The 21,131-nt window shown below is 33.8% G+C and overlaps 1 protein-coding gene across 1 annotated transcript; it reads left to right on the top strand.

The window, feature by feature from the left end:
- Nucleotides 1–312: 312 nt before the first annotated feature.
- On the top strand, nt 313–4,852 carry LOC132185191 (TMV resistance protein N-like). The gene is made up of 5 exons (XM_059598995.1): nt 313–799; nt 1,448–1,488; nt 3,186–3,335; nt 3,884–3,939; nt 4,801–4,852. Exons 1-5 carry the CDS (start codon nt 313–315, stop codon nt 4,850–4,852), a joined length of 786 nt encoding a protein of 261 aa, XP_059454978.1.
- Nucleotides 4,853–21,131: the final 16,279 nt, after the last annotated feature.

Raw genomic sequence — 21,131 nt, forward strand, 5'->3', positions numbered from 1 at the left:
CTCCAAAAATAGTCAACTACCCAACAATTAGCCTGTACGTGGTTGTGTGCACAAGTTCAAGTTGTTTTTCTTTAATGTAGTGGGTTTGCCATTTGCAGCAGAAAACTCCCATAAAGCTGGTCAAACTCCACCTTTATAAGCTTGTTGCCGTTGCCGACAAGTTTCTCATTTTTCTTTAATTGGACGCATCGCAAGCATGTGACAACTTGCATTATTATCTTGACAAGCTTGCATAATTAGGGAGGTATAGCTAGCGGTTCTGCATTTCTCTCTCAATTTTTTCTGCTAACTTGTACTCTTGCAACTTCGTCCATGGCCTTCCACACAACTTCTTCGTCATTCTCTTCTTCCATATTTCAAGGGGATGTATTCTTGAGTTTTAGAGGCGAAGATACTCATAAAACTTTCACTGCTCATCTGTACACAGATTTACGTCGAAAAAGAATCAACACCTTCATGGATGACAAACTTCGAAGCCGAGAGGAAATTTCACTGGCACTTGTCAAAGCCATTGAAGAGTCAAAGATTTCGATCATTGTACTCTCTAAAAACTACGCATCATCCCGATGGTGCTTGGACGAGCTGATAAAGATCCTCGAGTGCAGAAAGATAAGGGAGATACTAGTTCTACCACTGTTCTATGACGTAAATCCTTTAGAAGTACGGTGTCAAACCAATAGGGTTGGAGAAGCATTCACTGAACTTGCAAAAAGGTTCAACGATGATGAAATGAAGGTGGAGGGGTGGAAGAGAGCCCAAAAGAAGTGGCCAATTTATCCGGGATGTATTTGGAAAACAGGTATTTCTAACCACCTTTGTTGTCTTCCTTCTATATTGTTCTTTTTTTCTTCTAATTATGGTACATCCCATATACACATGTTTTCATGCATGCAAGTGAACTATTTTACATTTAAAAATGGCTACTTGTAATTAACCTTTTAAATAATCTTTGTTCTAAAATTAATTAAACTCGGCCGATTCTTTTGTTTTCGATGGGGTAATTTGCTTAAATAACTTTCTGATGACTTAAAAAAAAAAAAATGGAAAATGAACTTTCCGTTTGTTGCGCACATATCAGGGTTGTTTGTCAAACTCCTCCCCACCCCTAAATACTATTCACTTCCTTTTTCCAAAAAAATCAAGATTAAAACATTTTTATTTTTATATCACATCATTTATTTTTTACTACTATTCAAATAAAAAAATCACTTCAAAACAAAGTTTTCTACTTTTCAATACCACTTTTTTCACTTTCCTATACCTATTAATATTAATATTATTATTATTATACAAAAAGTATGAACAGTGCTATGGTGCATAACAAACCCCCTTAGAGTTATGTATCACTAACTTTTCTCTCTAGTCCTACTTTTTTAATTCATAATTTCTTTTTTTTTAATCTGAAGGTAACTCATTAGTTAGTATTTTTTGTTATCTTTTTGTATAGGTAGGAATGAACCAGAATTTATTGACGAAATCATCGAACGGGTGAATTCAAAATTAGTTAATAATACATACTTTCAAGTTGCCCAATATCCAATTTGAATAAAGTCTCATGTACAAGGATATGAAGTCGCTTTTAGATATAGAGAATAAAGACAGCACATGCATGATAGGGATCTTCGAAACTAGCGAGATTGGTAAGGCAACTCTTGCAAAGCCATCTACAACTCGATTGCTTCTCATATTGAAGATAGTTGTTTCCTTGAAAAGATTAGAGAAACTTCCAACGAAAAGGGCCTAAACCATTTGCAAATTAAACTTATTTCTAAAATCCGAGGAGGTTCAAGTCAAATGGTTGACAATGTTGATCAAGGAATTACTTTGATACAACAAAGGCTTCGCTTAATAAGGATACTTCTAGTTCTTGATGAAGTGGATCATTCAAACCAATTAGAAAAGATATTTGGAAAAGGCAATTGGTTTGGTTTAAGAAGTGGAATCATCATAACAACAAGAGATAAACATTTACTAACTAAACATCAAGTTTTAACCTACGAGGTGAAGGAATTGGGTTACTTCGAACCTCTTAAGCTTTTTAGTTGGCATGCCTTTAATAGAGATAGACCTGATGATGATTATGTGAAAGTCACAAACGATGCAGTGCGTTATGCTAGAGGATTGCCACTAGCTTTGCAAGTGCTAGGCTCGAGTCTAAAAGGTAAAGATATCTTTTATTGGAAAAGTAAATTGGACAAGTACAAAATAATTCCTCACGTTGATATTCAAAAAAGACTTCGAATAAGTTTTGATGGATTAGATGAAAATGCAAAGAATATTTTCCTTGACATCGCATGTTTCTTCAAAGGAGAGAATGTAGAATATGTCACAAAAATACTAGATAGTTGTGGTTTTCACTCATATAGTGGCATCGAAGAGCTAAAAGATAAATGTCTCATAACTGAGTTTTTGGATAAATCATTGGTGATGCATGACTTGCTGCAAGAAATGGGTAGAGAAATTGTTCAACATGAATCGCCGGAAGAACCTGGCAAGCACAGTAGATTATGGTTTCATGAAGATGTTCGTCATGTTCTAGAAGAAAATATGGTAAGAATTATGTTAAAAATCCCTTTAAAATTTACATTTGTTTCTTTTTCATGAGTTAAGTTACTAGGAAAATATATATTTTACAAAATAACAATATTGCTTCAGGTTAGATGGTTATCTGACTTCAAGGGTTGAATATTCATGTAAAAATTGTGATGTTCACAATAGAAGGAGAACATGTAAGGTTAATCCCACCTTGAGAAATTCTAATTAAAAATTATACTGAACTTTATAAAAAGTTTAAATATAATTCTTGGAATTTTGTTTTTTTTTTTTTTTAGGGTAAAAACACATTTCTCAAAACAAACTACCAAAAAAAAAAAAAATACAAAAAAAAAAAACATTTTACAAAAATTTAAATACAAAACTTTTAGGGAATGTCCTACAGCTTCATAATCGAAAATTTTGCAAATGCATACTTCTTGCTATTTAAAGTGAGAAGGTTGGTCTTAACAATACATACATACAACCTTTGTCAATTTTTACAATTTTTATTAGTATCTTGCCTTTTCTTTTGTGAACAAGTAAGGGTAATATGTAAATATAAATATAACATAAACATTCATTTTGAGAATGTGATCATCAGTCACTTTAAGGCATTCCAAATTACTCATTTTGAATGAGTGGATATACAGGATAACATAATAGCAGAGGGTGGAAAAGATGAAGAACATCCTCATGATCAAGTTGCAATTATTGTTGGAGTCTACAGTGATGGTAATGAAATCTATTGTACTCATGGAGATTACCATAAAACTTGCTATGGATCATTGCGCTACGATCAAGTATGGTTGCATTCCTATGTTCTTCCAGAAGATGTTAAGCTAAAGAGAGGAGATAATCTTCAAGTTTGCTTAAGTATTTTCCAATATCATATAGGTTTGAATTTTATATCTGTGAAACATTCAACATCAGTGTTCTTTAGAAGTTGCAGATTCCATTTGGTACGAAAGCATGAAGAAAAAGTAATAGATTTAATTCAACCTTCAAGTAGATGCCGTGATGATGATGATGAATGATGATGGCAACTTGGAATCCAAATTTTACCCACAACAAAAGCAACATTCTTCAACACCTGGCACTTAGAATTCGTATGAAGAGAATAATGTAATTAAGGTGTGGATTTACTTATCTCTTTTTCAAATTTGATTTTGTTACCCCTTTGAAATTACTATTGCTTTATTTTTTAGGGTCTTGTTCTTGCTTTTATATATAGTTTTCTGTTTTATGATTTTGGTGGCATAAATTCATCAACAATGAAAACTAATAAATTCTTGACCTGCTTGGCATATCGAAGGAGTTCCTTTTGCTTTGGCTTTTGTGTGTTTTGCAGGACTTGGACAGTTTGGCAGGCAACTCACATGTTGCAACTTCTACTTCATATGTCACGTTAGTGATTTTACTCTCCATAGACTCTCTTTATAATTCTTTTATTTTTTATTTATGTTTTTGTTTTTTGTGCAAGTATTATGCTCTTTTGGCACTTCTTAATCATGGCCATGCTCTTTTATAAGATCGGACTTAACCCGATATGCAATTTGGCTAATTGTTGAGAAAGGAAATTATTTTCTTTCTTCAAGGTCTAGTTAGATTTTCTTCACAAATTTGTTTTTTGTTTTTTTTTTGTCTTTCTTTCTATTTTTGTTTTTTTTTTTAAAAAAAAAAAAGCTAAGCAACAACTACAAAGAGAAAAAATAAAAAAAATAAAAAAAAATTAGCTTGATATAGTGACACAATATAATAAATGGAGAAAGGATCATATTATCTATATGTCAATTAACCAATGAATGAGTTCCACAACCATTTATATTTTTTACAGAAAAGCACAATCATCATTCTTAGTAGGATACAAGTAGGCCTCCTAAAATTACTCCAATTACTGAGCCAAGAAAGACTCTATTTTTTCATTCCTCAATTGAAGGAATGTAAGGGAAATGAGAATTTAAGGCCATTACCTTCTTCTTCTTTTTTCGTTTATCATGGTTTTTCTATCATCTTCTCAAATGAGCATTTATACTCTGAAATGAATTTTTCTACTTTATATGAGACCTTATTGTTGTGTTCATCTCCACATAAATAATCAATGTACTTATCCCTACGACTTAAGAATTTTGCAAGGACATGTTTAAGGTTGTGGAAGTGGGTGCTACTTGCAATCGATTTTGTAAAATCTCTAAGTGCATTAATAAAAGATTAACCAAATCAAATTCCTTTAAACTAACCAACATTTTTCTGTTTCTTTGGTGGCAGAGTTTTGATTATTGCTGCTAGGGACCTTTCCTTGGTTTTGGATCTCAGTTGATATTTTTTCCAGCCCCAGTATTATTTTCAAGTGATTGGGAAATATGTGAAGATTAAATAGAAAGTAATCCTCTTTCAATTTCTACATGTGTAAACCTTGGTTTTTATGTTCTTTCTTTCATTCCCTCATGTTTTCTTAATTCAGTTACCCTTTTGGCTAAAACTTTGTGGTTCTTGGTAAAGATCTTGAAGAGGAATCTTCAATAGCAGAACATATCCCATTACTGTTTTAGCTGTGTAGAGCTGATGTCTAAACAATTGACAAATCTGGTAGTTTTCATCTTGGGAGAACATAAAGGGCTATGACTGCAATGACAATTGACAAATCTGCACGAAATCATTAACAGTCACTAAAGAATGCAGGAAGATCACCCACATATCATGTTTCTCACCTAATAGATTTTCCATGTCCTCTTCACATTCGTATAGTAGTTTCTTCCATGTCAGTATATATAGTATTGGAGTATCTTGGAATCAAGTGGATGCCCTTTTACATATTAAAAAAGAACCACGGTTTAATATTTTTTTATATTTTATTTTTAGGACATGTGGCAAATTTTAGGAGTGACATGTGAGAGATTAACGAGGTGTCGATTTTGTATTTTCCCATAGGTGAGGTACTAGATTTGACTGTTTTGGAAACCTACAGGGGAAAAAAAAATAAAAAAGTACAAACCGAGGTACTAAAAAAATACTTAACCCTAGTTTTTATAGTATGGATGCATTGCTAGAGATGATACAGAACCTGCACCAGACGACAATACCCATTACCCACTTGGCCAGCCCAAGTAGCTATTGCAGGCCTAAAAGCCCACAATTGGGGCTAAACAGATTAGGCCTAAGCCAAGGGCCTCAATTACATAAAGAACACTAGGAATATTTACAGTGAAGAGGATAACCTCCTCCAGGGATAGAGTCAAAAAGTTTTACGAGCAAGAGCCAAAGTTTTGTAACATATGTTACAAACATTATTTTTTTAAGTAGTTGGTTTACAAATTCTTCCAAAAAAATTTACCGTTAGACATTAAAGCTTGTTCGTTATTTTTATGACAAAAAACTAAATCAATTTAATTGGTTTTGGCGGTTTTTACCGTTAGTCATTAACAAGTTTTTATTATAGTTTGACCATTTGATTATTAACAAATGTTTTAAGGTTTTTTGATGTTATGACTGTTTGGTCCGTAATTGCCTTTAGTAAACTATTGAGAAATATAGAGGGACACTAGCTTTCTCATATTCCAAGCACCCTTACCTTCATCAAAACTGCCAAATAGCACGGAAATCGGATGGAATAGTGGTGTTGCTGAACCACGTAAGAATCTGATGATGATTGCTATCCCAATCAATGAGGTGAGTAAGGAAAGCTTCATCAATTTATGTAGCGCCTTTAATGGGCTCTTTGGCATCTCCTGTCACATAAAAGAAAAGCTTGCAACCTTTAAGAAAACTACACATAGATTGGGACCGGGCATCAAGAGATTTGTGTCATCTAGAGATTTCAAATGCAAAATCAAAGTGTAATTTGTGCCATCTAGAGTGTTGTTTGTGCCATCCAATATAGCCTGAACATGATAAAGAATCACATTTTGTGCCATATGAAATCAGGACGAAAAGATAAGTAGAAAACACCTTGCCAACCCTTGCAACAACGGTCAAAGTCAATATTCAACCATCTAACAATGTGGTCAAAGTCAACGGTCAAGTCAGGCCTGACAAAGTGCTGGCATGGCAGGGTCCTGATGTGGTAGAAGTGTTGACGTTGCATAGGTGCTGACATGGCACTAGGGTTGACGCTACACTAGGGCTAACGTGACCTAAAATTGACATAGCGCTAGGGTTGAATGCCACATGGTGAAGGGTATGGAGAAGCTCTACCAGCACGTGGCTGACGTGCCTAGGAGAAGGTTGCACGTGGAGTGTATGGATCACAAAGATAGAATTGTAACACGTCAGGGCTTAGACGGCGGCGTTCTCGATGGACTGAACTTGGCTACGGCGGATTTGTGGTTTGGTGCTATGATCGAGGTAATCGGATCACCATGTCGGCAAGAGGCAACACGATCTAATTCTTCGAACAGTGCATGGTAGCTCCAATGGCAGCATTTTTGGCCACTCTGGACAGTCGTCTTCCAAGGTTTCGAACAAGGATTGGGCAAGGATTTGTTGAGAATTTGATTTTTTAATAAAAATGTGACAATAAATTAAGCACTTAATATATTTTTCAATTATTACAAATCAAACAAAGTAAGCATTTGATATAAAGAAAAATCCTAATGTGTCAAAATAAACTTGTCACATGAAATTATTCTCAAATTAAAAAGCATCCCCAAAATTTAGTCATTAATCTATGAAGAACAATTGATAAAAATACTAGGCTTCACCCCTAGCCTTAGCTAGAGGCTTAGATACTCATAATATTAAAATACTAAACAATGTATAAATAGAAAGACATAGAAAAGAAATAACTTGAATATTAAGAATAAATCCCTAAATACTCAACTATAGTCCCATGAAGACCTTTGCTTTGTTATTTTCTTTTCTTTTATGCAGTATGTCCTCTTCTCTCAGCCAAGACCGGCGTTGTGGCTCTTCCCCTTTTCAAAATAATAAGAATCCTTTTATAGGGGATTTGTAGTCGGTCTTGACCTTTTGTGTCGCATGCGGTGTCCAATTTCTTCTATTTTCTTATTTTATTGCGGGCCCCACATTAGCTTTTCTCCTTTTAACTCTTCTTTCTTCGTCTTTGTTTTGCTAGTTCCCACCTACGCATGGCTTTACAAATTCATGGGAAAAGTCTCCTTCGGCTTTTGTTTTATTTTGTTTTGTTTTATTCGTTTTGTTTCTTTTCCTAGAAAGGCAATAACTTGCATTATAATATCATTTTGAGCTCACATTTAATAATAAAATATTATTCCACAATTAAATATAAAATGCAAGAATTAATATAAAATAAGGTAGTATAAAGCTTATTTTAATAGACACTTTAATTTAGGCTCTTATCCTCCCCCCAGCTTATTGCTAGTCTCTAGCAATTCAAAACAAAGCATAAGAACAAGGACTCAAGGAAAGAAAAAGTCAAAATACTAACAACTACCAAAGAAATTTCCCGTGCCTTCAAAACTCAGTGTGATTGAAAATTTTAGCCAATGCAAACACTCTCTTAGTGTCCAAATAAACATGAAATAAAATTTCTATTGGAAAGTATGTTTTGATTCAAGCCTTACCGGTGTTAACACTCAACAATTAAAATCACTCAGAAATAGGTGTAACACTCTCAAGAATATGTGAGTGGAATAATGTAAGCAAAAGGCAAATATCTCACATATAAATCATATGAAAAATGCTTAATTAAGAAAGAACAAGTAGTCTCATGAAAGGATTCACACCGCATTCATTGATTACTCATGAACATGTCTGAACCATACACTCCTCAAGATCAAAGAAGGACTTTTATTGGGACATAACATAGGGTTAAAGAAAAGGGAAATAAATAACAAAAAGGTGATGGTAAAAGTGAGAAGTATTTCAAGATAAATGGGACTTCGGCTTCTTTTGTATGTTCAATTAATTTCTCTCTCAAATTTTCTTTCAATAAAGTATGTATATTTCTTTTCCGTAGTATACCTTCCACCCTTGAACATCAACCTTTTCTTTCTAATTCTTCTTCTCTTTCAATCTTTTCTTTTGATCATTTTTTTTTAATTTTTTTTTTCTTCATCTTGTTTTGAATCACTAATCCACCACATCGAAATAATTTGATAAAATTCATTCTTGAAACACTTGAGAAAGGGTTTAAGAAAGAAAGGCTAATTATATGGCTCAATGGGGTGACTAGTGATAGTGTATCAAACGAAGAATGTTGAGGCTCAAAATAAAGAAAAATGGCTTAATCTCATCTCTCAAGGATTTGCATAGTTCTTCTATATTCATGACTTCAAAAGATTCAAGTGTGGCATAAAATACATGATTTTTGCATTCGGCCAAATAGAAGAGTAATGAGACTAACATAATGAATTTATTTCTGTGTTTCCAAATGACATATGATCTCACGAAAATTTACCCTCTACAAAGAATGATTGGCTCAAAACTCACAAGGGTTAGAAATCTCCACATTTGTTATCCTCAAGATATTCTAAGTCACTTATGTCCTTAACAAAGAGTCATGTTTATGTAGCCATGTGCATGTGCAATAAATTGACCATGAAGGCAATGGCATTTTTTAGCAAAAGTAGCATAATGAACTTAAAACATAAAACTCATGCTAAAGAAGCAAAACCTTTTTTTTTTTTATTTTTTTTGTGAAAATATAAAATAAACAAAACAACACAAAAACAACCACAAACATCAAGCATCAAGCTCCTCTCCCTAAAACTTACATTGTCCCTAATGTAACAAAATAAAGCAAATAAGTAAAGATTAAGGAGACACTACAAAAAACAGGGACTTTATTGATGTGGCAAACAGTAACTCATGTTTGTCACGTCAAAAATTTTTGACGTACACCTAAACACGTTTAGAAAAAATTTATTGTCGTGTTAGATTTTAACACGTCAAAAAGTTTTGAGGTGTCTAAATGCCACGTCAAAAATTTTTGCCGTGTTCCATTGACACGTCAAAAATTTTTGACGTGCCTTTATTCCACAAGTCAATAATTATAATTAGGTAGTAAATTAATTATACAATATGTATTAAAAAAGATTAGGTAGTAAATTAATTTTAATTGGTATGAAAAATTAATTGGTTAACAAAATTAGATAACAATATTAATTGGTACCTATATTAAGTAACAAAATTTAATTGGTATATGTCGTCATATAGTAAGAGATATATTCAAACCCATTAAAATTTTATTTAACTAGTTAAAGCTCTTGTCTCTTATATGCAATGCTTTCACTATATATGGTTATTATATATACATATATGTGCTTTATATTCTTTAATTTAGGGCTATTAATTAATAGTAGGTAACAAAATATACATGGTTATTAATTAATAATAAAAATTATGCAATGCTTTTATTATATATATATATATATGTGTGTGTGTGTGTGCGTGCGCTTAATTTGTATTCTTTAATTTATTTGGAAATAATTAATATTAGGTAACAAAATATATATGGTTATTAATTAATAATAAAAATTATGCAATGTTTTAATTATATGATGACTTTCTTGACATGTTCTTGACATGCCACATGTGACACGTCAATAATTTATTGACGTGTCTACTGTAGACATGTCAAGAAACGTCATCGAAAAGGCGCCAGACCAGCTGGAACGCTTTTTCTTCTTTTTTTTTTTTCTGTCATTTTCCCTCCTCTTTTTCTTTCTCCTCCAGCGTGCGCCCACAGCCTTCCTTTTCAAATAAGTTGTCATTTTTTTTTTCTTTTTCTTTTCTTCTTCTAGATGAGATCTCTTCCTTATTTTCATTTCTTTCTCCTTCTCGTTTCAACGAATTTCTTCTCCCAAATTCCTTCTTTCTACTTGTCTTCTTCTTCTCACGCCCACCTCCCTTGTTTGTAGCTTAAACAAAATAAAAGAAAAGAAGAGAAGGAACCTACGAGAGAAGAGTAGAAAAGGTGAAGAAGAAAGAGAAATGGAGAGAGAAGGGAAGGGGTCTGAATATTTGGGGATTTTAAGGTATAAATGCTTGAATTTGAGTTATTCTATATCCATGAGTCTCTTATATAGAAGTTTTTTGTTTTTGGTTAAATTTGCTAACCCACTTTTAGATTTGTTCTTCCACATTATTTGGCGGTTTGAAGTATTTTAGGAATTTCTACCGGATGTTTAGAGATCGGAGTACTTGTGTAGTGAATCCATGATGAGATTTTGGGAATTTTCCTTCAATAGTTAGATATATATGGGCGTTCAACATTTGTAGGGATTTATGTGGGTTTTAAGTTGCAACTGGATTTTTGATGATAAATTAAATATGAAGTAAATTTAATTGAAAAAAGAAACTTCCGGAAATTTTTTTTTAAACTTTAGTGACACGCCACTTTTTGACACGTCAAAATTTTTTTTTGACGTACCACTTTTTGACACGTCAATAAATTATTGATGTGGCGAAACTACCACGTCAAGAAAGAATTTTTAACGTGCCAATTTCTGACACGTCAGTAATTTTTGACGTGTCAAAATTGGCACGTCAAAAAATTAGAATTTTTGACACCTGCCTTATTTACCTATGACACACGTCAATACTAACACGTCAAAAAAGGTTTTTGACATGTCAGAAACTATTGGTCAACAAAAACCTTTTTTTTTCTTTTGTGTAGTGAGAGTACTTTGAAGTGATGAAACAAATTGACACTTGTTACCAGCGAAAGAAATTTAGAAAACAAAAAAAGAAACAAAAACAAAGATAACCTAAACTATGACACAAAAACTAACACTAATTGATTGCAGATCTTAACATGTATGATTCTCTATTTCATCTTTTTCTTGTCTGCAATCTTCCAACACATCATGCTTTTATAGTCTTTCGCAACATCAAATGACTTACCCCCGTGGAAAGTATCAAGTTCGGATGGGTTTACCACACCAAAGTCATTCTTCAATATTAAATGTGCATACTTGTGTGCCATCAGCAAGGGTTTTAATTTAACCTTCGGGACATTCTCACTTGACGGCAAAAGGCTGAGCTCATGACGTGGTATTTCAATTATAGGCTTCCATACATTTACCTCTAATCCATGTGTAGAGTCCTCACAAAAAATAAAATCACAAGAGTTAGTCAAGCAGGATTCTACAATGTGACCATAAATTAAGCACTCAATATATTTTCGAATCATAACAAATCAAACAAAGTAAGCATTTGATATAAACAAAAATCATAATGACTCAAAATAAACTTGTCACACGAAATTATTCTCAAATTAAAAAGCATCCTCAAAATGTATAAATAAAAAAACGTAGAAAAGAAATAACTTGAATATTAAGAATAAATCCCTAAATACTCAACAATAGTCGCATGAAGCTCTCTGCTTTGTTATTTTCTTTTCTTTTATGCCGTATGGGCTATTTTCCCAACCAAGACGGGTGTTGTGGCTCTTCTCCTTTTCAAAATAATAAGAATCCTTTTATAGAGGATTTGTAGTCGGTCTTGACCTTCTGTGTGGCATGTGGTGTCCAATTTCTTCTGGCCAAATGAACTATTTAATCCATTTGCAAAATAAACTTCTTTCTAAGATCCTAGGTGACATTAGTCTACAATCTTTATCAAGGAATTACTTTGATACAATATAGGCTTTGTTGTTTGAGGGTACTTCTAGTTCTTGATGATGTGGATCAATTACTCCAATTAGAAAAATTAGCTGGAAAAGGTAATTTGTTTGGGTTAGGAAGTAAAATTATCATAACAACAAGAGATAAAGATTTACTTCGTGCACACGGAGTTGATTTAGTATACCAGGTGAATAAGTTGGATCACAATGAACCACTTCAACTCTTCAGTCGAAATGCCTTTAAAAGTGGCAAACCTAATGGTGATTTTATAGAACTCACTGAACATGTAATAGGTTATGCAAGGGGCCTTCCACTGGCTTTAGTATTGCTGAGTTCGGATCCATCTAGTAAAAGCTTGCATGAATGGAAAAGTGCATTGGAAAGGTATAAAAGCATTCCAAATAAAAAATATTCATGAGATACTTAGAATAAGTTATGATGGGTTCGGATCTATCTAGTTATGCAAGGGGCCTTCCACTGGCTTTAGTACATGTAATAGGTTATGCAAGGGGCCTTCCACTGGCTTTAGTATTGCTGGGTTTGGATCTATCTAGTAAAAGCTTGCATGAATGGAAAAGTGCATTGGAGAGGTATAAAAGCATTCATAATAAAAAAAAATTCACGATATACTTAGAATAATTTATGATGGGTTGGAGGATATTGTGAAAGATGTTTTCCTTGACATTGCATATTTTTCAAAGGAGAAAAAGTAGGTAATGCAAGGAAAATACTAGACAAGGGTGATTTCTTTTCAGATTATGGTATAAAAGTGCCTGTGGATAAGTCTCTCATATCTATTGATGAGTTTGAGAGATTAACTACGCATGACTTGCAACAAGAAGTGGGTAGAGAAATTGTTCGACAAGAATCACCCAAAGAACCTGGCAAATGTAGTAGGTTGTAGTTTCATAAAGATGTTTCTAACAAATTATTAACAAATTACTCATTTTATTATTGGAATATATATAGTGACACATGTCGTCATTTTATTGGCTCTCATGTAGCACACTAACGGAATTCGTCAAGTGTTTTGATCGAATTTGACTGCAGGGAGCAAATTGTTACTTATGAAGAAGAAACTATTGTAAATTATAAAAGTTTTTTAACATAAGTCTTAGCGTACTTTTTTCTAGGACATGACGAATATCTTTATGAAACTACAACCTACTACGTTTGTCGGGTTCTTTGGGTGATTCTTGTCGAACAATTTCTCTACCCACTTCTTATAGCAAGTCATGTATAGTTAATCTCTCAAACTCATCAATAGATGTGAGAGAGTTATCCACAAGCACTTTTATACCATAATCTGAAAGGAAATCACCCTTGTCTAGTATTTTCCTGACATTACCTACTTTTCTTCTTTGAAAAAATATGCAATGTCAAGGAAAATATCTTTCACATTGTCCTCCAACCCACATAACTTATTCTAAGTATACAGTGAATGTTTTTTTTATTAGGAATGCTTTTATACCTATTCAATGCACTTTTCCATTCATGCAAGCTTTTACTAGATAGATTTGAACCTTGCAATACTAAAGCATGTGGAAGGCCCCTTGCATAACCTATTACATGTTCTGTGAGTTCCATAAAATCATTGTTACGTTCGCCACTTTTAAATGCATGTCGATTGAAGAGTTGAAGTGCTTCATTGTGATCCAACTTATTCACCTGGTATACTAAATCAACTCCGTGTGCACAAAGTAAATCTTTATCTCTTGTTGTTATGATAATTTTACTTCCTAAGCCAAACCAATTACCTTTTCCAGCTAACTTTTCTAATTGAACTAATTGATCCACATCATCAAGAACTAGAAGTACCCTCAAGCAGCAAAGCCTATATTGTATCAAAGTAATTCCTTGATAAAGATCGTTAATCATTAGACTTACGTCCCCTAGGATCTTAGAAAGAAGTTTATTTTACGAACGGATTAAACCGTCCATTTGGCCAGAAGTTTCTCTAGTGTTTTCAAGAAAACAACTACCTTCAAACTGTGTGGCAATTGAGTTGTAGGTGGCTTTGGCGAGAGTTGTTGGGTGGCCCTTCTTATGCGGGGACCACATGGACTACAACAAAACAAAGAGTTTTGTTTGTAGTAGAATTCTAACACACTATACGTGTGTTTATAAGAGACAAAAAGAAGAGAAAAATAAGGAGAAGAAAAGTAAGAGTGCGGCACTGGGAGAGAAAGAAAAAGAAAAAGGAGAAAAAAAAAGGGTTCAGACTATTCACATCCGTCAAAGATTGGAGGTTCTTTTGTGGTCCGATCTTGATGCAATTTTAGAGTGTTGCTCCTGACGATGAGTGCTACGTATTGAATAGTGTCGATCGTTGGAATTCCTCTCCAATCGCTTGGTTGCTAATACCTACTTGGTGAGATCTTTCTTTATTCTTGTTGTAATCCACTTTTGGGTGATGAATTTATGTTTAATCCAAGAATGCATGTACTCTTGACGTGGTGATAACCTCTAGATATTTCTCTAGGGAAGACAATTGTAAACTCATTATTGTTGATAGTGTAAGATTTAATTGGACTAGGTCCCGTGGTTTTTACCTTCGCATTTGAGGGTTTTCCACGTAAAAATCTTGGTGTCTTGCTTGTGGGTTTGCCTGATTATTATTTTGCTATTGTGTTACTATTTAATTTGCACAAAGATGGGTAGATTAAATCCGCTGAGCATTTGAAATTGGTGTTCACCCCTAACACATTATTTGCTAAACACCTATATATTCAACCTCACTATTGTTAGAAATAATGCAAAATGTGTTCCTATTAAATAGCCTAATTCTTAACAATTATAGGTGTGTTCGAAGTCTTTTTTATTTTTTTTCCCAGTTTCCTTATGTTTTCTATGTACTATATCGCATCTATAAAAAATAAGAAGGTTATATATATGTTGAGTCAGTTAAATCTAAACATTTAATTAAATAATATTTATAATGTTTAATGAATCTAGGTAATCTTTCTTCAAGTTATAAAGAAAAACAAAATCCTGTATTTGTGATCTTAACCAAAATGCAGTATCCAAAAAGAGTTGTCATCCAAGTGAGACTACAACTAAAGTCATTGCAAATCTTGTTTATAAGCTTATAAACAAATGCACAGATTTGTGTTAAATATCGTACCTTTAATAATACTCAAAGCAGCAAGAGAAGATTGTGCAATATTCAGTCCAGCCATGAGGCAACCATGGTGATGTAGCGGTTGAAAAAGGGAAGGAAGTGCAGGCCACGGTTGTGTAGAAGATCCTCACTGATCAATGCAAACATAATTGAGTAAACCTTTTTTCAATTTCTAAATGTGTAAGTAAACCTTGGTTTCTATGTTCTTTCATTCATCCCCTTATGTTTTTTGTTAAGTTGAGTTCATTGCCATGGAAAAGATCAACCAACTTTCTTATATGAATTGTCATTTTCACTCGGTTTAATTAGGACCACTACAAAAGGACCCCAATTCAAGGCAAGAATTTGATTTCAAGCAGCTTGTGGAGGCATTACAATCTGAATGTTCCATTGAAGAATTTGAGCTCTTTGTTGTAATTTCTAGAAAAATTTGGTTTCGCCGGAACATGGTAGTTCATGGTGGGGGATTTTTTAGACCCTAATATTGTTGCAAAAGGGGCAGTGCCATCATATGAAGTATATAAGAAGATTGTAGGACAGGATGAAAAAAGAAGAAAAAAAAAAGAATGGAGAGCCTGTCTATCCATGCTGGAAAGCCCCCCACGATAGTGAACGCAGTCAATGTTAAGAGACAAAACTGGAGAAGATATGGCCACATTGTGGAATCTGGATGATATCAAAGATGTTCAAAGTGGCAAATTGTTCATATAAAAAGGTAGACAAATTTTGCCGCCCATGAACTAGTCAAATTGGTTGTCTACCAAAGTATAGATCAGGTTTGGATTGAAAAAATTTCAAGATGTATCAGTGACCTGGTTTTGTTCGAGCGTCATGCCCTTATTTTTTGATATCAATAAAGAATCAAAGATGATGTAATTCTTTTCAAAAAAAAAAAAAAATCACTGACACACTTATATACACCAAATATATATTAAAGAGAAATTAACAAGAATAGATGAATATTTCCTTTGTTTGCATTAGTGTGAACATTTCCTTTGACAGCATTAAATACCATATTACTTGCATTTCTTTTCTTTTTGTCTTCTACACTTTAAACCTAAACATGATTTGCTCATACGATTTCATTACACAAGTAATTTCCTTAGCTGCAGTTACCATCTTTTTCTATTTCTCAACATTTACAGTAATCATATGATGATGGCTAATAGAGTCGAGGGAGGTCAGGTAATTCTCTCAAATGCTTTGCTCGGCCATTTCCTTCCATGTACGCTTCATAGACAACAGACCCAATTCTCCTAATGGAAGCTACAAACAAAACACACAAGTCTCTCCTTATGTCTCCTCTTCTCTTCAATATGTTTCCTTCTTCCCTCATGCCCACAAGGTGGACTTCGAAAAAATATAATAATACAAAAGGAAATGCTATATGTTCTTCAAGAGTTCTCCTAGTGTCCTCCCAACTGTGATGTGACTTTTAAAATCACCAATAGATTAAAAGTCAATAATGATAATCTCTAGATTTAAAGTCAATATTAATTCACCAATGGCTTTTAAAATGTTTCTTTTAAAATCACCAATAGATTTTGTTGGGATTTTCCATTAAATCCCAACAAAATACCCCTTTTTAGAAAAAAATATTTAAATTTTTTTGCATGCTGTTAAATGTGAACCAATGCCTTAATCTTTGTAATTTTTTTCTTTTCTTCTTTTTCCTAAAACAAATTGGAGTATATTGGAAAAATTTAGTGGATGGGTGTGATTGCAAACAATTGAAAGATAGATACACTAAATTGTGAGAAATTAAACTTTATGGGGACATTGCAAAAGTGATGACAATTCAAAGGGGTTAAGTGAAGTTTTCCCAAAAAATTACTTATGACTCCAGACGAAAAGTATAAGTGACAAATAACACCCTATCTTGAACTTTTATTTGAAATTTTGACAAAAACCGTGCCCAACCATCCTAAATCCTTAGGGGTGGTTCGGCTACCTCGTTGGCCAATTTGGAGTGGTCCAACCGAACCCTATATATAGTTTTTTTAGTTTATTTTTTTATATTTTTATATTTTTTTTTAGGTTTTTTCTTTTTTTGTTATAAGAAAAATGTGTTGTATTATTATTAGTACTAATATGACACTTGGGATTGAGATTCCCTAGAATTCCCTTTAAATTTGAGATTCTCAGCCATTCATCTCATCTAAACGTCTAAAATAAGTAATGTTTTCTCATTAAATGCTAAAACATGGCTTACTTTAGACGTTTAGATGAAATGAACAGCTATTTTTATGAATTTGAGAATCTCAAATTTAAAAAGAATTCTAAGGGATCTCAATCCGCCATTTAGAGGGCTTTCTATGCATTTGGAGGGTTTTCTACAATAAGTTTAGACCGAAAATGAAGGTGGAGAGTTGTGTTATTTATGCTCACATGAAGAGTTTTAAGAAGTGACGGAGCCACGTGGAGACCAATAAGAGTGATGGCCCCAACTAAAGCTGGAAAAAAAAAAAAAATTAAGTCTTATATGTTTGGCTAATGGCCCCTCCAAAAATAGTCAACAACCCAACAATTAACCTGTATGTGGTTGTGTGCATAGTTCAAGTTGTTTCTCTTTAATGTAGTGGGTTTGCTATTTGCAGCAGAAAACTCCCATAAAGCTGGTCAAAGTCCATCTTTATAAGCTTGTTGCCGTTGCTGACAAGTTTGTCATTTTTCTTTAATTTGATGCGTTGCGAGCATGTGACAACTTGCATTATTATCTTGACAAACTTGAATAATTAGGGAGGTATAGCTAGCGGTTCTGCAATTCTCTCTCAATTTTCTCTACTAACTAGTACTCTTGCAACTTCGTCCATGGCCTTCCACACAGTTTCTTCGTCATTCTCTTCTTCCATATTTGAATGGGATGTATTCTTGAGTCTTAGAGGCGAAGATACTCGTAAAACATTCACTGCTCATCTGTACACATAATTACGTCGAAAAGGAATCAACACCTTCATGGATGACAAACTTCGAAGCGGAGAGGAAATTTCACCGGCACTTGTCAAAGCCATTGAAGAGTCAAAGATTTCGATCATTGTACTCTCTAAAAACTACGCATCATCCCTGAAAAATGCTATGCCAACTAAAAAAACTTGTTTATCACAATTTATGAGGAATTAATACTATGAAACAATAAACAATTCAATCACCCAAAATATATAAAGCAATAAAGAGGCAGACACAGATATTTTGGTTACGAGGAGGAAACCTTTTAGAAACCGATCTAAAAGTAAAACCTCTCCGGGGCAGCCAAACCCAGGAAATGACTATCAAAAGATTATCCAGAGATTACAGACACTAGGAAAAACTTATAACCCTTTGCAAGAGCTTGGCTCTGTATGATCGACAAGCCTACAACTCGTCTCCTTGCTCACAATCTTCTTCAACGTGATTCTCCTTTACCTAACCCTTCCGATAGACTTCTCAACTACAGATTTATCAAAGGAATAACTAAAACTCTAAGAGATTCAATTGAACGCTCACCATATATGATCTCCTTTAGCACAGCCTCCGACGAACTCTCTGAGGGCGAAAATTCGTGCCTTTCTCTTCTATAATAATGTATATATATCAGTACATCAAACACTAGACCTGGGCCCACTAAAAACACGTGTTTGGGCATAATAGGTACGGGGTGCCCGGACAGGTTAATGGGCTGTCCAGACATGGCCCTTCGGAGTAAAAATAAGGTTTCTGGAAATGCGGTCCGAACACGGGGAAGGCTTGTCCGAACATGGCATGCAATGGGTGAAACAACATTCTGGAAATGTTGTCCTGCCTTGATCAACAGCTCCGGTAGATGAGCTTTTGTGGTCCGATTGAGCTGAAATTTTGCAGGGACGTTCATAACACATGAATCTACATTATGAACGGCGGAGATTGGATTCTGAGCATTCTATATCAGTGTTTGAGCCCATGAGTAGTAGCCTCTGCATTTTAGAACTGAATTAAGCCAACACAAGAACTAATAAACTCCCCCTTTGGCAATTCGGTGACAAAACTAAAATGCCGAGCCAATCCCATCATCTCCCCATATTTACTCCCCCTTTTTGTCGCAGAATGACAAAAGGTCTTCCTGTTTCCTGAAACACTTCACAAAATACATCAAGGCATATGTGGAACAAGAATACCTAAATAAAACTCATGAAAAAAAAAATGACGTAGAATGCAAGATCATAAAGAAACATTAACAAAACTCCCCCTCAATGTATGACTCAATTATCACCAAGAAACTGGAAGAGAAAAACATGTTTCTCCCCCTCAAAAGTCAAATGAACACACATGATATACACATCAATGACTCATGTATTGCACAATGAATATCCCAAACATGCTCCAAATATGTAAAATATACATGAGACTAGAAATGGCACCAAACTCATATTGCTTAACCAAGCAAAGAAAAATGTTCCATTCAACCCTAGCTTTTGTGGTTTGTGTGTAAGCCATCCAAAGAGAAAAAATTTCAACTTACAAAATGAGGAGAAAGTTTCACCACCATGAGGTTTTGACAAGTATATCAAATCAAAAGTCAAACCTTATCATACTAGGGCCTAGCCACTCTCATCCTCTACATTTCTCTTTGGAAAACATTTTGCACAAGTTTGACACAGTGAAATAAATTCCTTTTGGAATATGATCTTTTGATTTTATTTGTTTCACTATTTTGTTTATTTTTCTCTTGGAGAAAGTGTCCTTAAAACTTTTGGTGCTTATCACAAAAGAGAAAGTAGGAATTTTTAAGCCCTAGGTTCAACTAGCATATGGTCAATTTGAAAAATATGACTAGTCAAAAACCTCATATGGTTGCCTAACAGACCTGACAAATAAAGTGAAACAAAACCTCAATTTAAGCTTAAATGTGCACAAGAGATAAAGCATAGGCAAAATGTACTACCTAAGCTCAAGCTTTAGGTAACCACAAAAACAAGTCCATTGACACAAATTTTCATCTCATGCATATTAAGAACATTCCAAGACATAAGGAATTAAATCCATAAAAAGCAACATGAGAAATTAATGGACTATCTAGGTGCATAAGACAAAAGAAAGAAAAGAAAACAATCAAAGTAACATATTTTTGTCTTTTTGGAATTTTTCACAAAAAAAATGCACACAAATGAAAACAAATGCAAAACAAACAAAAATGTAATGCAAAAAAAAACAACATGCTTGAATTGAGATTACAACAGACAATACATGAATGTCCTTTAGCATTAAACTTTCATCACATCTTATAGGTCCCACTACAAAATAATGATTTTGTTTAATAAGTACTTCTTGGTCTTCACAAGACATTTCACATTCATGAACACTTGATTAGGAAGTAGACAAAAATCTTGGTGGTCCGCACACAACACCTCATCTATAGGCCTTTCAAAGATCATAACATATGAATTTCTTAAAAAATCCTTTATGAATATGCCTCATAACAAGAATCTCAAAACAACGATGTATACACTCTTCATACAAAAAGTGTAACAACAAAAACAATTCACTCCATAAACAAGAAAGCAAAAACAAAAAAAATGCAAAGCATAGAAAAATAACATGCTCTAGGATATTCAAAAATAGGCAAAACACTCAATCCCAGGCTTGTTATTGACTCACCTGACTCTAGGTGAGATCACTACCACTCCCCTTCAATGGGTGAATGTTATAATCCTTCCTAACCCACTCTTGAACAATCTTAGGACCAGATTTATGATGCACACAAGGTCTCAATTTAAAACAATTTGGTCGAATATGACCAACTTTGCCACAATGATAACAGGTGGGAACAAACCTTTGAGAAGGGTGTCTTTTATGAGGAGGGATATATTTAGACTTTGATCTAGGCAAACCCGACTCTATATCACATTTTTATTTCTTAGGAGAAGCCAAGTTTTTCCATAGTCTTTGGGATTTAAACTGAAACCAGTTTGGTTTGA

The sequence above is a fragment of the Corylus avellana genome, chromosome ca6, assembly GCF_901000735.1.
Source record: "Corylus avellana chromosome ca6, CavTom2PMs-1.0".
NCBI lineage: Eukaryota > Viridiplantae > Streptophyta > Magnoliopsida > Fagales > Betulaceae > Corylus > Corylus avellana.